General features: G+C 44.4%; 1 protein-coding gene across 2 annotated transcripts; it reads left to right on the top strand.

Moving 5' to 3' along the window:
• The first annotated feature begins 402 nt into the window (after window positions 1–402).
• On the top strand, window positions 403–7346 carry SLITRK1 (SLIT and NTRK like family member 1). Of its 2 annotated transcripts, none has more exons than XM_053384552.1 (2): window positions 403–1005; window positions 1704–7346. In XM_053384552.1, exon 2 carries the CDS (start codon window positions 2747–2749, stop codon window positions 4820–4822), a length of 2076 nt encoding a protein of 691 aa, XP_053240527.1. In that variant the 5' UTR covers window positions 403–1005; window positions 1704–2746; the 3' UTR covers window positions 4823–7346. The 2 variants fall into 2 exon arrangements, with proteins under 2 accessions (XP_053240527.1, XP_053240526.1); XM_053384551.1 differs by having other exon boundaries at window positions 1118–7346.
• Window positions 7347–23250: the final 15904 nt, after the last annotated feature.

Raw genomic sequence — 23250 nt, 5'->3', positions numbered from 1 at the left:
TTATTCAGGCTTTGCACTCACCCCACCCATCTTACACCCCTCTAAGCTTTCCATAGGTTCCCAGAGCGTCTTTTGTGTAAAGCTCTCTGGAAAAGTAAATATACCCTCCCAACCCCTCCAAAAATAAAATAAAAAAATAACCCATACCAAGCCAAACCCTTATCCAGCGCTGAAACGAAGTCAGATAAATTATGGCGAGCAAAGAAAACGACTCGATGGCCTTACCGCGGCGCCAGAATCTCTTCTCTTTATTAAAAGCTGCTTTAACGGTCTCATTTACATGCAGTGATCCCTCCTTTGCACGGTTTTCTTTATTTTTTGGGGGGGGAGGGGGAACGGCTTGTTTATTTGCAGGGGGCTGGGGGAAGGGGGAGCTATTGCCAGTCTCCTTGTCGTTCCTAATTTCATGTTTCCTCCCACATCGACTCTAGTTTGGAATGGTGTCAGGCAGTCCTATTGGAAAATGCATTCTGGTGAGCTAAAGGGTGGTGGGCGTCTGACTTGAAGTACCGCTCAGAAAGGCTCAGCTCGACAGGGAGGAAGGATTCTGATGGCTCCCTGAGCCTTTCCTCATCCACAGACCCTGCATCTCCCCACCCCATCTTTCGGATTCTCTGCATCTCCATCACCACCGCCACCGCACCGGCCCTGCCAGTTGGATGCAAAGTTCACCAATGGAGCCAACGCAATTATGGGACGGCAGATGCGCAAAACCCGGGAGAGGATCCAGCCGCGGACGGGAAGGCATGTTAGCACAGCAGCCCCGGGTCTCCTTTGGCGCAAAGCGATTCGGGAACTGGGATTCCTCTATGCACCATCAGAGATGCAACTGGTTATTTAATTGAGGACATCGTGTATTTTTTTGTTTTTAAAAGAATTCTCCAGATTATGCAAACACCCCTGGTTTGAACAAGCCCCCGGCAACACTTTTAAAGTCTTTTTAAAATATATGTATTTTCACACCAGCACACAGGCAAGACGCTACTTCGGGCGGAATTCTATAAGGTAAGCAAGGTGATTTTTTAAAATATTTTTTTTAAGTGCAAAGGGGGGCAGCAGCAACCTCCATAGAAGTCAGTTGTGGGGTGGAAATCATTTTTTCCCCTTTCCCTTCTAGACCAAAAGGGAAGAGGGTCCTAAGGTGCAGGAAGGAACTCGGAATCTCTGTGAAATATCGCTCCACAGCAACAGCCCCTCCAAAAAAAGAAAGGAAGAGGGTGACGAAGAAAGAAAGAAGGAAAAACGCCACAAAGATGCCAAATGCAGCGTGACAACCTCTCTGCTGCAGGGAGGGAGGAAGCAATGCATTGAAAAAATGGCGTGCGGCATAATTACCTCCGATCGCTAGTCGCTTGACACCCTGACACTAATTCGAGTCAAGCCACGCTGGGAGCATAGCGGAGGCTCTCTCCGGCTCTCCCCTGCCCTTTCCCAGAGAGAAAGAACATCGGATCCAGGTGTGACGCCCGCCTGGCGGGCAGATGGAGAGCGAAACAGGAAATGTTCAACTTTCCAGTATTAAAAGGCAGACATGAAAGAATCCATTTAGGAAGGAGCCCGTAGAAGCGATGGACGGCTCGCACGCCAGAATTTCTTTGACGCTTGCCCTGGACCTGGATTGATTTTTCTTTCTTTCTTTCTTTCTACATCTCTTCCCGCTCCTCTCTCCCCACCCCGTCTCCCTGCGCCCCCTCTTTCTCCAGCATTCCCTCAGCAGATGGATTTTTGCCACTGCGGCTCAGCAGAGGGTGTCAGATCTTTCCGAGTGCACCAGGCTGGAAAGAGCAGAACCTCTTAGCAACTCCTGCCTTATGTGCGTGAATGAGTGAGTAACTGTGCAGCTCGGAAGACGGGAGAGGGGGGAGGAGAGAGCGAGCGCGCAGGGGAAGACAGGAGAAGCCGAGAGAGAGAGAGAGAGAGAGAGAACGCGAGGGAACGCGGTAAGGGGGAGAAATGGACAGACCAAAAACGCAGCGATTGCAGAATTTTTGCAGCGCCATTGGTTCGGCAGCCAGTCGTTAGGCTGGGGCGTGATTTCAGCACCAAGGGGGACTGGACAGCACCCAGAGTGGGGTCTCCTGGGCATCCAGCGGCGACGGCAGCAACAGCAGCAGGGATCCCGGAGGCCGGCTTTGCACGAGAGAAAAAAGCAAGGTCAGTCCGAAGCCAAAGCCATGCACACGGGCCGCTCCTGCCGCTGCGCTCCCGGCTCCTCCGCGCTCCTCCTGCCTATGCAGCGGCTGCTGCTGCCAATTGCTAGCCAGATCGTTCCTTAACGCCGAGGCGGCCGCAGATCGACTTCGCTTTCTTCTTCTTTGGGGGCGGGGGGCCCCCCTCTGAGGGTGGAGGTTATGAAGGGGGGTCTTCTACTTCCCCCCCTTCTTGTGCCTCGCAATACGTGCCTGGATAGTTTGTGGATATGATCGCTGACTGGAGTCCGGGCTGTTGCAGTGTTTTGGGGGGGAGAGAGGGCTAAGAGGAGACCAGGCAGCGCCCCCACATCCTCCGATTCTCTCCCCTCCCCATTTCATTCCTCCCTACCCAGCACTATCTCTCTCTCTCTCTCTTTCTTTCTGTTTTTCTGGCTTTTGCCCCCTATCCTCCCCCTCCCTCTCTTCTTCTTTTTTTTGGCATCGGTTCGGACACTCCATGCCTGGAAGGAACTTGACGGCGTGAGAGGGGAGAATTTCCGCCTTGCCGTTTCCTCTGTGTGCTCCAGCTCGGGGATGACTCGCTCGGTTTAAAAATGCTGCTTTGGATTCTGCTGCTGGAGACGTCTCTTTGTTTCGCTGCCGGGAATGTTACAGGGGACGTTTGCAAAGAGAAGATCTGCTTGTGCACCGAGATCGAGGGCGACTTGCACGTCGACTGCGAGAAGAAAGGCTTCACCAGCCTGCAACGCTTCTCGGCCCCCACTTCCCAGTTCTACCATTTGTTCCTGCACGGCAATTCCCTCACTCGCCTTTTCCCCAATGAGTTCGCTAACTTTTACAATGCAGTCAGCTTGCACATGGAAAACAACGGCTTGCACGAGATCGTGCCGGGGGCTTTCCTGGGGCTGCAGCTGGTGAAGCGGCTGCACATCAACAACAACAAGATCAAATCGTTTCGCAAGCAGACCTTCCTGGGCTTGGACGATCTGGAATACCTCCAGGCTGATTTTAATTTATTGAGGGATATTGACCCGGGGGCCTTTCGGGACTTAAACAAGCTGGAGGTGCTGATTTTAAACGACAACCTCATCAGCGTTTTGCCTGCCAACGTGTTCCAGTACGTGCCCATCACCCACCTGGACCTGCGGGGCAACCGCCTGAAAACCTTGCCTTACGAGGACGTGCTGGAGCAGATCCCGGGCATTGCTGAGATTCTGCTGGAGGATAACCCTTGGGACTGCACGTGCGACCTGCTCTCGTTGAAAGAATGGCTGGAGAACATCCCCAAGAACGCCCTGATCGGCCGGGTGATTTGTGAAGCCCCTACGAGGTTGCAGGGCAAGGATCTAAACGAGACCACGGAGCAGGAGCTGTGCAGGAAAAACCGAGTGGATTCCAGCCTGGCTGCTCCTCCCGCAGAAGAGGAGACGTGCGATCCCGGGCCCATCCCGACCCCCTTTAAGATCCATGGCAAGGAAGACCCTGCCACCCCGGGCTCTGCTCCTCACGGAGGTACAAAGATCCCGGTGAACTGGCAGATTAAGACTAGACCTACGGCTGCCGGCTCGACCATCAACGTGAAAGGCAAGTCCTCCAGCAGCACACCTTGTCCTGCCACCTGCGTCTGCCACCAGATCCCTGGAGGATTCAAGGTGAATTGCAACGATGGCAACGTCAGCAGCCTGGTGGATCTGAAACCCAAGCCGTCCAGCGTGCACGAGCTCTTCTTGAGGGGCAACAAAATCCACACCATTCGAAAATCTCATTTTGTGGATTACCGCAAACTCAACCTGTTGGACTTGGGCAACAACAACATCGCCACCATGGAGAACAACACCTTCAAGAACCTTTTGGAGCTGGTGTGGCTCTACATGGACAATAACTATTTGGACACACTCTCTCGGGAGAAGTTCAATGGATTGCAGAACCTGGAATACCTAAACATGGAATTTAATGTCATTCAGCTCATCATGCCAGGGACATTTAATGCCATGCCCAAGCTGAGGGTTCTCATCTTGAATAACAACCTTCTGAGGTCCCTCCCTGTTGATGTCTTTGCTGGGGTCTCCCTCTCCAAACTCAGCATCCACAACAACTATTTCCCTTACCTGCCAGTGGCAGGGGTGCTGGACCAGCTCACCTCCATCACCCAAATAGACCTGCATGACAACCCATGGGACTGTAAGTGCCCCATTGTCCCTTTCAAACAGTGGGTGGAGATGTTGCGACCCAAGGTGATGATGAGTGACTTGAGATGTGAGACTCCAGAAGAATTCTTCAAGGAGGACTTTGAATCCCTCTCCAATGAGGCCATTTGCCCTCAACTCAAGGTCTTGCCCACCTTGACTTCCTCCCATAAGAACAGCACTGGCTTAGCTGAGACTGGGACACATTCCAACTCCTACCTGGAGACTAGCAGGGTCTCCATCTCGGTGCTGGTGCCTGGCCTTTTGCTGGTCTTCGTCACCTCTGCATTCACAGTGGTGGGCATGCTGGTCTTTATCCTGAGGAACCGGAAGCGCTCAAAGAGGAGGGATGCCAACTCCTCAGCCTCTGAGATCAACTCCTTACAGACAGTCTGCGACTCCTCCTACTGGCATAATGGACCCTACAATGCAGATGGAGCCCATCGAGTATACGACTGTGGCTCTCACTCCCTATCAGACTGAGACAACAGACTGGGGAAATACAAAAACAAAAAAACCATTGAAATTTTAAATCATATTATGGGCAATCAGTTCAAGTTCAGCAGCTAGCAACCTCAACTTCCCTCCGGTGGCTCAAAGCTCCCTTTTCCTGATCTGTGCATTGCTGTCTCGTCCGCTGATGTGAATGGACCACAACATGGGATGGGGCTTTGCCCACCTTAAAGCTACCTTCTGGTGAAAAAACACCTACCCACTCACTCACCAAACTGGGGAGAAATGCTGTGAGTGGAGGTCTGCTTCCCCCCACCCCTTTGGCCAAGCCTCCAACTTGAGGCTGTGCTTGGTGTAAAAAATGTGCACCGCAAAGCCAGTGGCAAGGAAAGAAAGATAGAAAGTTCCAGTCAAAGAGGATGGCTCGACTTAGGGGTTAAAGAGAGAGAGAGTAAATATGAACGCACTCTCCTGCAAGGTGACCTATGACCAGGTGGATCTATGGGCCCTGTGTGTGTATGTGTGTGCTGCGGAGACGAGGGCGCCCCCTGGCGCCCTCCCCATTGCAAACAAAGCAAGAGTGTCCAGTTGCACGAAGGCATGAATGTATTGTAAATAAATGACTCTGATCTAAACAAACAGACAAACAAACCCAAGTTGCTGCATGGTTCGCATGGATACAAACCACCCAGGGACGCTTCAGCCCCCAATGGAAGCAGCGTCCAGTTCACCTCGTCCTCCCTCTTACCTGATAAGTTCCATCATATCAAACTTTCTATATAAAAAAATACAGTATAATAAGAATAAAAAGTGCCATTTTGCCATTATTTTTGTGTGATTGCTAGGCAGTAGAGATCGTCCTTTTACTGTGAAACAAACAAGGAAAAAATGTAAAGATTTTATTTAAGACATGTTTGCATGGCTATACTCTCATGGGTTTCAGGTTTTGCGTTTGGGGGTGTAGGAAAATGAATTACTTTGTTGGGTGGATTTTCTCTCTGTTTGGGGGAGGGAGGAGGGGGCCAGTTTGCTTCTGGTTATTTTTGAGTTTCCTTTGGAAATTAACATCTCCAATAATGCCTTTCCATCTGAATGTAAAAAAAAAAAAAATACCCTCAGCATTTTCTCTGATGATTAAAAGTGTTAAACTATTTTTTAAAAAACAAAGACATCCCAAGCAGTTAAGCATGTTCAATTAATGCCACTTGAGTGCTTAAGCTGCAAAGTTGAATGGGAGTAAGAATTTTTCTTTTCTTTTTTTGTGCTCTTGTAAATCACACTCTTAAAAACTGGAGGGAGAAAAAAACTGAGCTGAGGAGAAAGCAAGCGAGACTTAATTAATTATATTTGAGGATTTTATAATGGCATATTTTTTCAGTATTAAAGTGAAAATGTTTTCAAAGCTCGAGTCATTCCAATTTTTTTAAACGCCCCCCCCCCCACTATCACTTTCTGAACACAAGTGGGATTCCCACCCTTTTCATTTTTTAAAAAAAGTTGGGGGGGGGAATAAATGAAAAGAGCCTCTTTGCTTTCACTCCATTGTGAAAGCTGCAGTGTGTTTCTCTCTGGTTCTTAACCATGTCAATTTCACTCAGCAATTCTTGCTGCCTCCCCCTTCCTCCCCCTGCCTTGAATGCAGCACTGAAAACCTTTATTAATACTGGGGATGCCTTTGGTGCCAATACTGCTGCTGTGGCTGCACACTGCAGATAGACTAGGGAGGTGGGTGGGAATTTGATTTAATTGACTCTGCCTTAGATCTCTCTCATTAATACGATACGGTGACCAGGCTTCATTGGGCAGCAATTCTTTAAACCCGATGATTGGCAGGCTAGGATGCTGGTGGCAATTGGGCATCAGCATCTGTTAGGGATGGAGATGGGGGGGCAGTTGAAACCGCCTCAAACTAATTAGTGGTGGAATTTCCTAACCCCAGCCCCTCTCCCTCCAGATCTGCACCTTTCAGACTTGTAATAAATCTCTCTCCTTTCTGCCATTCGACTTCAACTCCATCTACTTTGATTTCCCTTGCACAGTAGGCTGGCCCTTAACTAGATAATACAAGCAGAGGCAGAAAGCCCCCCTGCAAATCAATTGCAGCTTCCTAGCTGAAGTCCCAGTGGAGAAATGAAAGATTTCAGTCACGTTGCTCCTGGCTTTCTGCAGGCAGAGAATCCTTTTAAAGAGGAAAACACTGGAAGGGACTAAGCACAACTTCAGAAAGAACAGATGGGGAAGCTGCGTTTAAAAAGGCAAGAGAGGGGAAGAGAGAAAACACAAATCAGTAATAACGATATGTCCATTTGTGCATAGGTGGTTTGGCGGGGAAAAGGAAGAGGAGAAAGACAGAGAGAGGAGAACAAGGTTCTCAAAACTGAGTTTGAAAACAAACAAACAAACCTTAAGCTGAAGTGTACAAGGACCTTTGCAGAGGTGGGAACTCAATGATACACCTAGAGCATTTGGGAACTTCTTAAACTTTGTCTTGCTATTTCATATTGTTTGTATAACTTTTTGGTAATAAAAAAAAATACCTGCTGCTTTGTACAAACTATGGCTACTTAAAAAGACCCTTCACCATTTTTTTTATTATTACTTGGGGGCTGTGATCCAGAATATTCTGTGGGTGAGAGGGATAAAAATAGTAATTAGTTGGCTCCAGTGAGTTGTTCCTTAAAAAAACAAAATCTTCAGCAAACACTCCTTCCTCACCCCATCCAGAGATCAATTAAGCAGATTAAAAAAAAATATTGTGTAAGAAACTATTTTATTAATGAAGAAATCATTTTCTTAATTTAAATATAGTCTCTATGGCTGTCTAGCAACCTTAGAGTTTTAGCAACCAAACCGATTATGAATATACAGCAGAGCTAGAAGTGGAGGTAAAAATAATAACACAGCTTATGGAGGGAAGTTCTTATAAGATCTAATCCATACAATTTTATGAACTATAAAACTTAACAGGGTACCAATTGCTTTGCAATTTTACATGACAACAGCATTACGTTGTATTTATCTCTTCCTCTTTTATGCCTAAAATGAAATGAAGCATCATAAGCACAGGTTCATCTCTTCTAATTATAAGTTAATTAAAAAAAACCCTACAGGTATAATGTATTTTAATCATCCTGTAGCATATGCTGACTATTTTCAGTAAAAAGTGTGAATAGCACCAAGTTATTATATAGATTACCAACAGAAGAAAAATAGAGCTTTCTGTGGTTCAGAATCTGCTTATTCTATAATTGGCTTTTGAAGTTCTTACACTCTTTTTTAAGGGCACTTAAATGAAACTCTAAGAACCAAAACTCATGGGTGGCTAACTTGCAAAATGCCATAAATTTTTTTTTGGATTTTCTCAAGATGGTTTTTCTTTTCTTTTGCCATATATGGTCAACACATCTGTGGAACGTGTATAAAATTATAAGAGGAGGCAGATATATGGAATAATTCCAGCAAATGAGTAATGAAGGGAGATATTTCAATAGATCTCATTCACATCAATTATTCAATCCCACAAAATGTTTTATTCATCCTGATAAAGTATAACTGCCTCCATAATATTTATGCAACTGGGAACATACGATATAAGTGCCACAACCTGATTAGTCATTTATGTATGCATACATGTTGCACAGTCTTCTGTGTTTCAAGTGTTAAGAGCCACCATGAAGCTATAAATATTGTGTTTGCAACGTGAAGGATGCTGCTTCCAGTTGAATCAGTCTTCAATTCGTCAAACTTAAAAGAGATTTCAGTAATACCAGGTATGAAAGCAAGGAGGAAAAAGAGATTGCTTATTTACTTCCATAGCTTGAAACAGAGTATTTTCTGTGATACTGTGAAGCTAAGAATAGGCCATAACTTCATCTGTTGCCATAGGAATGTATGCTTGAATGTATATGGGCATCTCACATGCGTATTTATTAGAAAGCTGAATGGGATTTATCCTGTGCAATGTTACAATTTGAATTGACTAAGATATGAATTAGAGGTTCCTTTTTGAGAAGAGCGCTGCTGTCCAAGCTTATTTCGGTGCATATCCTACATTCTTATTTTAGTGTTGCGTTCTGCTTATAGCAGCAGCATGATGGATGGGTTCTATATATTTGGTTGTGGAATGGACAACAATATGATTACATTGGAAACAGTTGAACATGGGTGGTATTTGGAGCTTTATGATGAATGGATGGGGGAAAGGACACAGTGTGGTAGTAAAATATCGTGAATATATTGTATTTTAGGTATTGAAATAAATAGCTAACTTGAAAAGAAAAATCAGCACTGGCCAAACCCAAACTCTTCTCCCAAAGAAGAAATAAATCATCTTGTTTTCTTTAAACCTTGGTCCAGATAGACGTTATTAATGCCAAAATGCTTAATGAGAGCTCACCAAACTGAGCCTCATTGGTTAAAATACTGGCTGGCTGTTGCCATTCCATCTGACTCGTCTCTTTGATGAAGAAGCACCCTTGTGGTTCATGTTAATTATATCACCTTTCAGGACACTCTTCCTTTTTGAAGCGGTTCCCCAGTAGTGGTTTTACCTAGCCTGAACCATTTTGTTACATGTTCATAGAAGGAGAGAGGCCCTCACATAGGTGGGGCTTGCAGGGCCAGCTGGAATGCCAGTTTTACTTGTAAACTGGGCCTTACAGTGAGATGTGGAACCTGGGGACCTCTGTATGTTATTGGACTCCAGCTCCTACTAGCCCTAGAAGCAAGGCCATTGGTCAGGGATGATGGGAGTAGTGGTCCAACAGCATTTGGAGCGCTACAGATTCCCAGTCTTTGCCTTGGAGAAGACCCAGGCTAAATTCCTGTGCACAATATCACTTCAGGTTCAGTCTTCCTAAAAACCTCAAAACATCTAAGTTTGTTGATTTGTTTGGTCATCAGGCAAAGCAAGGATTTGCAAATCTGTGTCAAGTTTTGATATGGGACTAAGAGTGCAGTCTTAATGCACACATTGATATTGTTGACTGGGGTGGTAGGATCATGCTTAGTTGCGTCTGCACCAGCCTACATCAGCAGAGAGATGTGTCACCAGTTGCGGGCTCTTCCTAGGTGGGTGGAAAACTATCCCTCACCCTAGTTCTCTCAACAGTGGCAGAAATAAGAAATCTGCAAAATGTGGCATTTTTGGTTGGGTGTTGGCAGATTTGGATCCACATGAGCCAAAACCCTGTCTGTGTGGATATTCCAAAGGACCTCAAATCCCTCATCTACAGGAGCTGGTGTAGTGAAAAATTGGAAGAAACTTCCTCTACCTCCTGCCCTGGCCAGGGCAAGCTAGCAGGACCTGCAGCATAGGAGTAGATCCATCACATCATTCTCCCTGACCCTACTTCAGTAGCTTCCTCGACCCAGTTTCCCAGGGTGTTTCAGTAGTTACCTTCAAAGGCATGAGGAGTCAATGTGGTGCCCACCAGATATTGCTGAATCATAACTCCCATCATCCTGGACCATTGGTTGTGCTATTTGGGGCTGATGGGAATCGTAGTCCAACATGTTGGATAACATGTTGGTTATCCAAGCTGGAATAGCTTTCCCCTCCCTTATCTCTTAAAATCTTTCTTCTGTCTGAGAGTCAGAATTGGGTTTAATGGACACTGATGATCAGGCTTTTCTTATATTCCCTCTGCACAGCGTAAGACTTGGATCAGCTGAAATGGGGCATGTGGTCGACAATGTTATGATGAGAAAGGATGTCAAGCTGCCACTTGTTACAGTTATTGTTTTATGTCTTGAGAATGCAGTAGCAGTGGCCAGACATGAGATGCAATGCTGATTCTCAGGCTTTTCTATGCCATCCTCCCCTCACCCCCCACCCCCAAGTATTTGCAACAAGCAATCGTGTTTGATTTTCTCACGTTATTGCCAAAGCAGGGACCACTATCATCAGTGGATCTTATACTTTCAGCTCTATCTTTGGAATCTCAGAGATTAGGCTGTAGTAATCTTATTCCCAATGTGATCACCTACTGGCCTTTAAAGCCCTAAATGGCCCCGGTCCAGAATACCTGAAGGAGCGTCTCTACCTCCATTGTTCTGCCCGGACACTGAGGTCCAGTGCCGAGGGCCTTCTGGTGGTTCCCTCACTGCGAGAGGCCAAGTTACAGGGAACCAGGCAGAGGGCCTTCTCTGTAGTGGCACCTGCCCTGTGGAATGCCCTCCCACCAGATGTCAAAGAGAAAAATAACTACCAAACTTTCAGAAGACATCTGAAGGCAGCCCTGTTTAGGGAAGCTTTTAATGTTTAATAGATTATTGTATTTTAGTGTTCTGTTGGAAGCTGCCCAGAGTGGCTGGGGAAACCCAGCCAGATGGGTGGTGTATAAATGATAAATTATTATTATTATATTATTATTACTGGGAAGCATGGATCAGCCAGAGGGCTCAAAACCTGGAAAGGAATCACATTGAGGCACAACTTGTGTGAAACGGAGCCTTCATATGTGGCCTATATAAGTAGCTAGGATGACCTATGTACATGATTTTGGGCGCTATGGGTGCTCCATATGTAGGCCCAATCCATATGGTGCCAATTCAGGTTGCCTAATTGATGAACTAGTCATATCCTATTTGGAGAAGGGCCACCGTTTAGTGGTAGAGCATCCTAGCTTCAATCTTTGGCACCACCAGGTAGGACTGGGAATGTATGTTGTCTGAAACTCTGGAGAGCCATGTCGAGTCAAGGTGGATATTACTGAGTGAAATGAACCAATGGTCTGGCTTGGTCTAAAGTAGTCTCCTGTGTTTTTACTGCTGTTTCATCTAACATTAAAATAAAAGGGACTTAAAACTTTGCTTACATTGGGCCTCTTCCAACTAACAGTTGTACTAGCCTAGGCCAGTTCAATGAGTCCCACTGGTGCAACTGGGCTGTTCTTTCCTCTCCACCCCCTGTGCCCTCTGTGCTCCCTCCAATCAGCTCTGTGGGCTTGGGAGAACCCCCCAGAACAGTGTATAGGGGTGGAGAGGGGAGATTCTTCAATCTGGCAAGCAGAACAATTGTAATAGTGCAACATTTAATTCCACCCTCTATATTCAGGGTGGCTGGGAAGTTCTTCATCCATTTGTGTACCATTTATTTGAGCCTCAAGATGTTTATGGGCAGCTGTAAACCAGCTCAGTTCAAACTGCAACCTTCCATTTATGCTGTTTCCTCATGAAAAGAGTGGCTCCATCAGTAGTGTAAGCCTTGAATGAGTGGCACTTGTCCATGTTATGGACTTATCACAGTGGAGCAGAGCAGTTATATATGCTGACAATTCTTTGCTCAAAGTTGGTCCCTTTGAGAGGCTAATACAGTGCTCTAGGCTAAACTGTGCTAGGTCTAGCATCAACACTGATTCTAAATAACTCACTATTTCTCTTCTACCAAGTGGATGAAATAAAAGTGCCTGCGAGGGGGAAAATGTGCTAAAAAGGTGGTAGCATAGTACACTTCTTATATAAGATATCCGCAATACCTTTATTAGGGACAATCAAAATGTCACAAAATAATGGAAAGCTTTCATGTTCTCCAGAAGTCTTCATGAGGCAAAATGTTTTGCAAAGCAGAGAATGGGGAGGAGAATAATAATAATAAATGGGAGGGGCTTTAATAGCACAACCACTTACTAGGGAATAAGCTGTACTGAGCTCAATGGGACTTAGTTCTGGGCAGATGTGTACAGGATTGTGCTGCAAGATCCCATGGAGTTACAATTCTCCTTTGCTTCTCCCAGTGTGCCCACTGTGCTCTCCTCAAATGAGCTACGTAGGGTCAGGGGAAACTGAAGAGCAGATTTAGGCTGTGCACATGGACTGTGTGAGAGAAGGGAGTGGTAGTTCTGTTGCACAGCCAAAATTCACTAGTGGAAGCAGTTCACTGGATTCTGCATTCAGTCAGTCTCATTGAACTCAATAGAATGTGTATAGGGGTTTACTATAAAGTTGCCTTTGACATTTGACATATGGAGTGCTGGGATTCATGTCCCAATGTCCCGGTTAGCTTGATTCAAAGCATTGGGTGCTATCTGGGTTTTGAAGCATTTTGTTTATATACCAAGGTGGATAACTTGGAGCATTGGTGTTCCACTTCTGACATACCATGGGCAGGGTCATTGTGGTTGTTATGGAACTGGATTTGAATCCAATGAATCAGTGATAAATGCTGGACAAAATTCTGGCTTGTGGGCTGAGTCTGACCATTATTTTTCTCCTGCCATCATATGCTATTATGCACTAACAGCGCACTGCTATGTGCAGCATCAATGTGTTGTAATGGGTAGACTTGCCTAGGTCAGGAAGAGGAAACCTTTGACCCTCCAAAATTTGTTGGACTACAACTTCCATCATTGATGGCCATTGGCCATGCTGGGTGGAGCTTGGATTGATGGAAATGGGAGTCCAACCACATTTAAAGAGCCACAGCTTCCCCATCTCTGACCTAGGGAGACCTGGTGTTCAAATTCAAGCTCATTGTTGAGCATCACTGGGTTCAGTCATTGCCTTTTAGCTGAAGCCAGCTCACTGTGAGAAAGGGAAGGGATACAAATAAGGTTAGTAAGTGGACCTTCTGGATCCCAGCAGGGGGGAAGCCACCAGAGATTTGATTTGCTCTGGATAAACTGTGGAAGGAGAAAGGATTCATGCTGAGTGTAACGTGAGAAAATGTGCTGCTTTGTAATATGTGAAATGGTCTCATAAGGCAGTCCCATAGATCTAAATCAGAGCCTGTTTTCATAAATGATGCTAAGGATGGGTATTTTTAGTAGGAGATGCATTACTTCTGAATGCTTTTGATGCAGCTGAGTGAGCAGAAGGGAGTCACTTGGAAATAATAAAAAGGAAATGTTCATTCTAGCCACTTTAAGATTTTCAGTCAAATTATAAATATGAAAAATGCACCGGGGTGTGGGGGAGATTTTAGGCATCTTTGTGTCCATAGCCGCAGGACAAGAAACGACTTGATCTCACTTGTCTCTGAGTAAATTGGGAGTTTCATAGGACAGAGTTCCCTGCTGGGCATGGAAGTCCACAGAAATTAAACTGTCCTGTACCTAACTAGTGACCAAGAGCCCAGTGACTAGCCCTCCCCAGGCTTGTTGGATCGGAGCAGACCTATGCACAGGGGGCTGGGGATAAACAGATTGTTGGATGCTCGTAGGTATAGCAGAAAAGGGTTGGCAATCACATGAGCATATGTGGCCTACAGGACCATCTAAGTGGGGAAGACATAGCCACTGTGCACCCTGCCATCTATGGACTGGGTTTTGGGAAGGATTTCATGTAGATGTTTTGATAAGATTCTAGGTTCGGTTTTTGGCTTCTCCAGAGAAATAGTGTCTAGTAATTGTGCTGAGAAAGATCATTGTTTGGGGCACTGAAGAATCGCTGCTGGTGCCAGTTATCATTCATTAACCTGCTCAGTGGACCAATGGTCTGAATAAATATACAAGGCAACTTCATATGCTCGCTCACTGCATTGCACCAAGACAGTGAATTAGATTTCATCCCGTGTGTTGATTATTATCTTATTGTGTAGCTTTGATTCAGCTCTTGTTCGAGGAACCCTCCTACTTTTTACAATTTAAAAAAATGCTTCCATCACTGAGATGAAAAATCCAGAATCTATGTGTGAACAACTCATATACGAAAGCTGTAACTTCAGGCACATAATTTTGCTGCTTTCAGTAAGAATTTGGATATGTGGAAATGTTGTGTCAACAGCAAGGAATTTGTGATGATAGCCGATAATGAAAAGGATTCGGTTTCCATTTCGGCTGTATTAACGTTGTAGCAGCTTGTCAGAAATGTAGAACAGACCTCTTATTACACATTGGCCAGCCATACAGAGGAGGAAAAGATGATATGCCAACATCTTCAACAGTCAATTTCTGAAGATGTGAAAAGTGGCGTTGAAATTTGGAGGGGCTAAAGCAGAAAGCATTGGTAAGGATCCTGATAATATTTAGTAGGAATATAAGAGCCCTTCTGAATGGACCAATGCTGCATCTAGCCCAGTATCCCACAGTGTCTAGCTAGAAATTGCTGGGATGCTCGCAAGCAGGACTCCTTCTCATTGCCTTTAGCATCTGGTTTTCAGGACCACCATTTCTTTTTTCTTTCTTTTTTAATTCAACCAAATTCTACTTAGAGTTAGGGATGGGCTAATTTGTGAATTCCATTTTCTCTATCTATTTACCCATCCCCAATTATACATTTTCTACATTTCCATAACAGTTTGCAACTGAAAAAAAAGGAAGCCTACATGAAAAGGGACGTGGGTGGCACTGTTAAACCACAGAGCCTAGGACTTACCGATCAGAAGGTCGGCGGTTCGAATCCCCGCGACGGGGTGCGCTCCCATTGCTTGGTCCCTGATCCTGCCAACCCAGCAGTTCGAAAGCACGTCAAAGTGCAAGTAGATAAATAGGTACTGCTCTGGCGGGAAGGTAAACGGCGTTTCTGTGCACTGCTCTGGTTCGCTAGAAGCGGCTTAGTCATGCTGGCCACATGACCCGGAAGCTGTGCACCGGCTCCCTCGGCCAATAAAGCGAGATGAGCGCCGCAACCCCAGAATCAGGCACGACTGGACCTAATGGTCAGGGGTCCCTTTACCTTTACATGAAAATTCACCATTATTTTAGTGCAAATTTCAATTGCTGTGTGTGCATCAGAAAAGTGCAAATTTCAAAGGATGGTTGTGTTTCGGTTCACATATTGTTTAGTAGAATGTGAATTAGGCAGGTTCAGTGATTGAAGTGTGAGCTGAATCAAATTTCATCCCCTTCCGTATCAGCAGACCCACTCTAATTAATGGTCCCAAATTAATCATGTCCATTCATTTTAGTGGATTTGCTTTATGACTAACATTGGATATAACCCACTGCCTCTTAATAGTGACATAGCGGAGAGGGAACACAGTGGACAAGGATGGCCCAATACATTTTGGCACATGAGACGAAGTGCCTCACTGCCACCCTTGTGCTAGGGGGAGGCAGCGTGAATCCTTGCAAAGCCTTGTCACTTTGCAAGGGGTGGGCAAACTCCTCAAGAGTTTTCTGAATGTCCCCCCTCACCAAATTTAGGCGAGAGAGAGAGAGAGGTGTTCCACAAGGCTTTGCTGCTGGTCTCCTTCCTCCCTAGGGGCAGGGGAAACCAGTAGCTAGCTATGTGTTCCTTCTCCAGTGGTGGCAAAAAAAGGTGAGGTGGGAACCTGTGGGGATGATAGGAGCTGTAGACCAAAAATCTGGAGAGGAAATATTTGCTTCCTGACTCAGAGACCAGCTGTTACTCCCTGACTAGGCAAAGGCAACATTTAATTACCCAAGTAGCCATGGAATTGCTGTTTTTAAAAAGTTGTTGCTTTGAAAGTGATACTTGTTGAGTGAGATTCCAAAGCCTCTCCTGTCTCAACTAACTCTTCTGAATAATGGTGAATGGACAGCCTTTTCTTACAGTTCTGAACAAACAGAGGAAGACTCTCAGTGAATACAGCTGTGGTGTTTGCATATCCCATTTAAATCAATCTCTAGAATTTACATGAATGAAATTGAAATCACATTTGTGCTTTACATTTGATTAAATCCCACAGGGAATTCCAGACTTCCCTTTTCATTATGTTCTATGAAGAGTGTTGATTTGCCATGAACAAAAATAATTCAAATTTCCATTCCAAATGGATCTCATTCCTTCACAAATAGCGAGTTTTAATTACTTTCCACGGTTTTTTTTTCTTTTTTCTTTTGGTTTTTTTTAATGCTATGAGTCAGCCACTCTGCTTGAATTTCATTTTCATCATCATGCAATTGTGCTCGTAAGTTTCTGTACATTTATTAACATTCTCATGGAGTTATTCTCCCAAATGGTAAAATAGTTTCAGTTCATTAACTTCCCTCTGAGTTTGCCAACCAGCAGCAAGCAGAGTTTGCAAGCTTGAGCTGTATTGTATAATTTGCGGAACAAGCCATTTGTCAATGATTGCATAAACCCGGTTGGGGGAAAAATTCTCTGAACCACTATGATATATATATTTTTAGCTATTTCTCTGACTTGTTAAATGGACACGCAGAAAATAAATTACATTATGGAGATAGGTTTCTGGAAACTATGAAGCGGAGGGTGTCCTCTCCCCCACCATGTTGAGAAAACTATTTAACAGAAGCATACATCATAATGTAAGACGTTAAAGATGAATATATGTGTAAGAAGTTTCAAGCATGAGTTTACTAAACTTGCTCAACTTCAATGCCATACTTATATCAATCATAGTAATTATTATTACTTTATTTTTTCCAAGAGACAGAAACATTTAAGTGTACAAAAATCTGGAGCAAATTAAGTGGAAAAAGACCAAAAAGTGAAGATGATTGGCATGGTATATAGAAAACTGCCTTTTTCTGGGCTTGACATTTGGGCTATATAGCTCAGTATTGCCTCAGACAGGCAGGAGAAATAAAAATTCTTAGCCTAAGCTGTGATTCAGGATGAACAAATCTGTCAATTTTAGTTTCTCATTCTTCCTCTCTTATCCTTCATCCAGTGTTGGGGAGGGGGTCATTTCTGGGGGGAGTCTGACAACGTCTGGAGTACAGTGTTGGCTTCCCCCAGTGATATTTCCAATGGGGGGGGGTTAATGTAGATCCGAGATGATGTTTGTGCCTGTGGTGTCAGATGAAGTGTGCTTGACAGTACCCAAACCAGGGAAGACTTCAGTCTTTCAAAGTTCAGCAGAACATAGGCAATGTGGCAATATAGACCAATTTAAGCAAATACACCCAAAATAGTACAGTAGTATCTTGGGGATTAATAGATTGATGGAAGTAGCAGAAGACTGATGGAATGAGCTGTGTGGTTTATCTTTGCCTCTGTGCTCCTCCCCTCATTCTGTTGTGCCTCCTGAGTTGAATTTTAGATTGTAAATGTATCAGGTGAAGGACTTGCTACCTTGTTTTTACACTGTAAAACTGGGGCCAGCCAACACGGTGCACTCCAGACATTGCCAGGCTCCTGTCAGGCCCCACTCAGCATGACCAATGGCCAGGTATGATGGGAATTACCGGTATAGTCTAGCAATAACTGGAGAGCATCATGTTAGCTACTCCTGTAGTAAAGCACCATAATCAAGCATCGTGCCTTGTTGTGGTTGTCAGGTTTCTTGTAGATGCCTTGTCTTTTAGGTTTAGCAGCTGCTCCATCATTATATGCATACTTCAGAAATGCTAATATGTGCGTATGGAGTTTTGAATACCAGTTGAAACAAAGCCCACTTTGATATAGTGAGTTGGTGCTTGCTGATCTCCTGGCAAGTTGCACATGGTTTCAAGGTACCCAGGTAGCCTGTTTGCAACATGCATCTCCAGCCGGTGAGTGTCTGGGGAGAAATTACTCCCACACAGAGCTGTCATGAGGACACACTGCAGTTTAGCAAGCTAGAAATATCTGCTTCTACAACACTTTCCTTTGCTGGTTGAATGCTGCACTTCTCTCTTTTAAACCGAAAGCTGATCCTATAAACTGGGGGTGCCAAATTACCAGCTGAACTGTGGAAGGAATCCTGTCACAGCTGGCAGGCACCTTGATGTTTCATCGCCAATTGCTGTGGATCAAGCTACCCTTTATTATTGAGTCTAATACTGTTGTGGGCAATTATCACCCCATTCATTTGTATTTAATTACAGAATAACCCAAGTGTAATTGAGAGAAAAAAATTAACCTGTCACTTCTTAACATCTCTGTAATGTATGTATTGGGGAAATGCTGAAATGAATATTTGAAAGGTTTCAGCCACTATCTTGTATCCAAAACAAGTTTAGCTTTGGGACTGGGAGGAATTAAGTCCTCAAAGTTTTCCAGAAAAAGGTGCTCAGGTTTACAGTACTTCAGAGCAGTGGAGGGAATTAAAGCATTGTTGCCTGGCATGGGCATGGAAACAGCCAATGTCCTTTCCAGCCAGCAGACCACTGCACATCCAGTGGGGCCTCAGATTGGCCCATTTGAAGTTGGGTTCTGATGGGAAGTCCCGCCCTGAGATTGCTCCAGTTGGGGAATTTCCAAACGTCCAGAAAACATAGGATGGTGGCGGAGGGCAAGGGGCAGCAACTACCACTCACCTGGCAAGGGTGAGCATCCATTATCTGAACTCTTTGGATATATTTTGTTGTTGTTTAGTCATTTAGTCGTGTCCGACTCTTCATGACCCCATGGACCAGAGCACGCCAGGCACTCCTGTCTTCCACTGCCTCCTGCAGTTTGGTCAAACTCATGTTAGTAGATTTCAGAACACTTTCCAACCATCTCGTCCTCTGTCGTCCCCTTCTCGTGCCCTCCATCTTTCCCAACATCAGGGTCTTTTCCAGTGAGTCTTCTCTTCTCATGAGGTGGCCAAAGTACTGGAGCCTCAGCTTCAGGATCTGTCCTTCCAGTGAGCACAGTCCAGGTCAATTGAGAATGGGTCACACCTTTGACCTGATCCTTCCCATCCAGTCAAGAATGAGTGATGCACAAATGCTGATCTAGAAAGAATGATCCATACACAAGTGTGGATCACTGGGATGGATGTGTACTGATCTGCAAATAGTGCAGTGTGACTAAATGATACAGCTTGTGGTAAAGATCTTTCTAACAGATTACTAGTCTGATTTTTATGCCTGCCTGCCATATGACACTCGAGGTGGTTCATGTGCCATTAAATAAAATAAGGACAACACATTAAATTACATTTTTGAAATAAATACACTGTAAGCCTAACATAACAACCATTACATGGAACTATATTATCTTTCTATCTGGATATATACATGGAGATATGGCATATAATATGAGTTATAAGGGCAGCCAAGTTGCTCCCCATACAAACCCCCCTCCAAGAATGATGGCACTTCAGCAAGTCCCATCATTCCCAAGGAGATTCTCTGCAACTACTTTGATTTCGATATACAGTGGTACCTTGGTTTGCAACCACTTTGGATTACAATTGTTTTGGATTACAACCATGTCAAACCCGGAAGTGCATGTCCCTTTCTTTTGGATTACAACTCATTTTTTTATTATTACAACCAATTTTTTGAGGGGAGGTCCCATTGGCAAAAGCGTGCCTTGGGTTATAACCTGTTTTGGTTTACAACCAGACCTCCAGAACGGATTGTGGTTGTAAACCAAGGTACCACTGTATGCAATGGCAGGAGATGCTAAGGCTGGCTACCTGCTGTTAGGTGACTGTCAGGGGCAGCTGCTCCTGGGGGCTGAACTCTTCTGACCCCCTTATATTTTGAGGGTAGGAGCCACCCCCCATGTCTAAAAAATGTGGAGGTGAAGCATGGAGCTGACCAAAGTGTCTTCAGTGGCAAGCTCCTTCTCCTCCTGCTGCCATGGAGGGGAAGGAGGGTCAAAGTAGCTTCCCGCTGGTATTGGTGGCAAGAGGAGATGGAGGAGGAAGAGCCACTGGCCACTGCATTCAGCTCTGTCCTTTGCTCCTCCTGACATCCTGATGTCACACATATGACGTTGTGATGTCATGATGTCACATGGGTAACCTTGGCTCCCCAATTGCCCTCGCAAGCTGTTGTTTCTGGTGGCTGTAATTACTTTTGAGAAACAACCAAGAGAAGAACACCCTCAAACTACCTCATTGGGAAAGACTGAGGGCACAAGGAGAAGGGGACGACAGAGGAGGAAATGGTTGGATGGTGTTCTCGAGGCTACCAGCATGAGTTTGACCAAGCTGCAGGAGGCGGTGGAGGACAGGGGTGCCTGGCGTGCTCTGGTCCATGGGGTCACGAAGAGTCGGACACAACTAAACGACTAAACAACAACAAGATGCTTACTAGGAAATGTGGCAACTTGCAGATACTGGAGCAGACTGCTGATCTGATCTGCACATTTGTCTGGGTGGGTTGGATCAGGTGATTCCCCTTCAGAAACTGAGTTCACCAGATTCCCTAGAGTTGCATGTGATTCAAACTATGGGGAGCAGAGAGGTGAGAGATGGTAACCTTTTCTGGTTTTGTTATTTACAGTGGAATCCTCAGCATGTCTACTCAAAACTAAGTTCCAAAATGGGTTTTGCTCCTGGCAGAAAGTATAAGAGTGGAGCCTAACTATCTCTAGAGCAAATTATGGCTTTGCTCTAAATCAGTTGCTAAAGGTGTCATGCTCCCCGATATGCCCAAAATTCAAACACTGCTCTGTTTTCTGTCAGGTAAACCACTACTGGAGTGTGAAACCTCAGTAGACTCCAGATTCTTCCAGGCTCTGCCCATGACCAACCTCATGCCACCACTTTCCATCCACAAACCATCAAGTTCTCCCTGGCTTCACCCTTGTCCCAACCAGATTCTGCGATAGCCCTACATGTTCAGAGTCTGTCATCTGGCCCTTCTCAGAAGATCAGTAATTAATGAAATCAAATGTCAACAGCTGTTGTTCTTTATTCTGAGTCAACCAAAATCAGGGTTTAGCAGGGAACTGATGCATTTCAGAAGGCTTTCATGCCGATATGATAACCTGGAATCCGACGGGGTTTACTACAGGTCTATGACATTGTAGTTTCTCTTGGAACAATAGGCAGGGAACCTTTCTAAAGACCTCAGTAATATCCTCACCACCTCCACCGGGCAGTTTAAAAAGGCAGGTTGGCAAAGTATGTGGGTTAAATAATGAATGAAATTAACATAGTTCTTTGTTTTAATTATGCGCTCATAACTGATGAGAAAACAAGGTCTTTTGTCTCAAAGCTCTTAAATATGTAATAGCCTCAGCCTTCCTGAACCATCTCTTTCAGACTATTGAAATATGAATGCTATTACTCTAGAAAATCTTTTTGGGGTTGTTCTTGTTCCTCAGTAGGTATGTTAATTACTTTTTTAAAGTTCTAATGAAATAAAGAAAATCACTACATTTTGGGAATGCTCCATGAATGCCAAGTTTCTAGTATATGCAGAATTGCTATATTTTTTTCAAAAGTTTCAATTATACTTTTTTTAATAATAAAAAAACCCAGTGACTTTAGTTGAAGGGATAAGGGGATTAGAGTAAATGGAAAATATGAACTTCTGAAACTAATTTCCAGACCTAGCTGGTGTAGAATCTAACTTCAGATGCCTTTATATACACCTTTCTGTTTCTCTCAAGGGGAGCAGTGGAATTCTGCCCATTCCCTTTCTTTTCAAAACTACCTGCTTATTAAATACCAGACCTTCTTTTCAAATTCTAATTTAAAGCACTCCATGTCTCCAATTCTTATCCCATTGAAGTTTATGGAGAAAAAGCTATTGATTTGATGATCAAAGTACCCATTTGGTACTGTCTTTCTTGAGCCTCATAAATGTTCTGATGTGCATATGAAATGTCTGCAAGATCAGAATTTCCATTATATATATATATATATATATATATATATATATATATATATATATCTATCAGTGACCAAGCAGGATATAGCCAATTCACTCTAATATATATATGAGTGAATTAGCTACATCATGCTTGGTTACTGAATCATTCATTAATGGGCAATTTCAAGTGTCCCACAGGCTCTTTGAAACTTGTATAGACATTATTCCTTTTCAGAGCTAACTAGCATTGCATGTACAATCAGGGTTTGTGCAAACCATAGTTTGCTCTAACCATCACTGCAAACCAGCATCTAACTGTATTTGCAAACTGTGATAAAGTGCTAATTGCAGATGGCAGTAAGCTGGCACACACACAACACCAACTGTTTACGCTGACTCCGTTTAAAAAAAAAGCCTGTTCCCCTGTCTCTTTTATGCATTTTTGTGTCTTTATATTACAGTTTTGCATTTGATTTGTTTTTTTAAAAATGTTCCTAGCCACCTTTAGCACTCTGTTTTTAACATAATAGAAGCAGAAAGGCAGGATAAAAATGATGCTAACTAAATAAACCACATTGAGATCCAAAATGGAAAGGAGTTGTCTACAAAAGAGGAGGGAAGGGGAGGAGGACATAAGCCTGCTAACTACCAACTCCCATCAGCCCCGAGCCAATGGTAAGGGATTATGTGAACTGCAGTTCACCAACTTCTGGAGGGCCACAGGTTATCCACCCCTGCATTAAAGTGAAAGGTATAGTATGAGAGCCAGTGTGGTGTAGTGGTTAAGAGCGGTAGACTTGTAATCTGGTGAACCGGGTTCGCATCCCCGCTCCTCCACATGCAGCTGCTGGGTGACCTTGGGCTAGTCACACTTCTCTGAAGTATCTCAGCCTTACTCACCTCACAGAGTGTTGTTGTGGGGGAGGAAGGCAAAAGGAGATTGTTAGCCACTTTGAGACTCCTTAAGGGGAGTGAAAGGCGGGATATCAAATTCAAGCTCCTCTCTTCTATGAATGGTATACTGTATAGTATATAGTATATAAGGAACAGCTGGATGAGGACAATTGTTAAGAAAGCTCTGTTTGCTTGAAAGCACAGAAACCACGAGATGTATAACAGTTCCTCTTC

This window comes from Podarcis raffonei, chromosome 4 (assembly GCF_027172205.1).
Source record: "Podarcis raffonei isolate rPodRaf1 chromosome 4, rPodRaf1.pri, whole genome shotgun sequence".
NCBI lineage: Eukaryota > Metazoa > Chordata > Lepidosauria > Squamata > Lacertidae > Podarcis > Podarcis raffonei.
This window is presented reverse-complemented; position numbering and strand designations above follow the sequence as displayed.

Bases quoted from the DNA above. Each gene is read 5' to 3' on its own strand.
- SLITRK1 (XM_053384552.1), top strand. From the start codon at position 2,747: ATGCTGCTTTGGATTCTGCTGCTGGAGACGTCTCTTTGTTTCGCTGCC.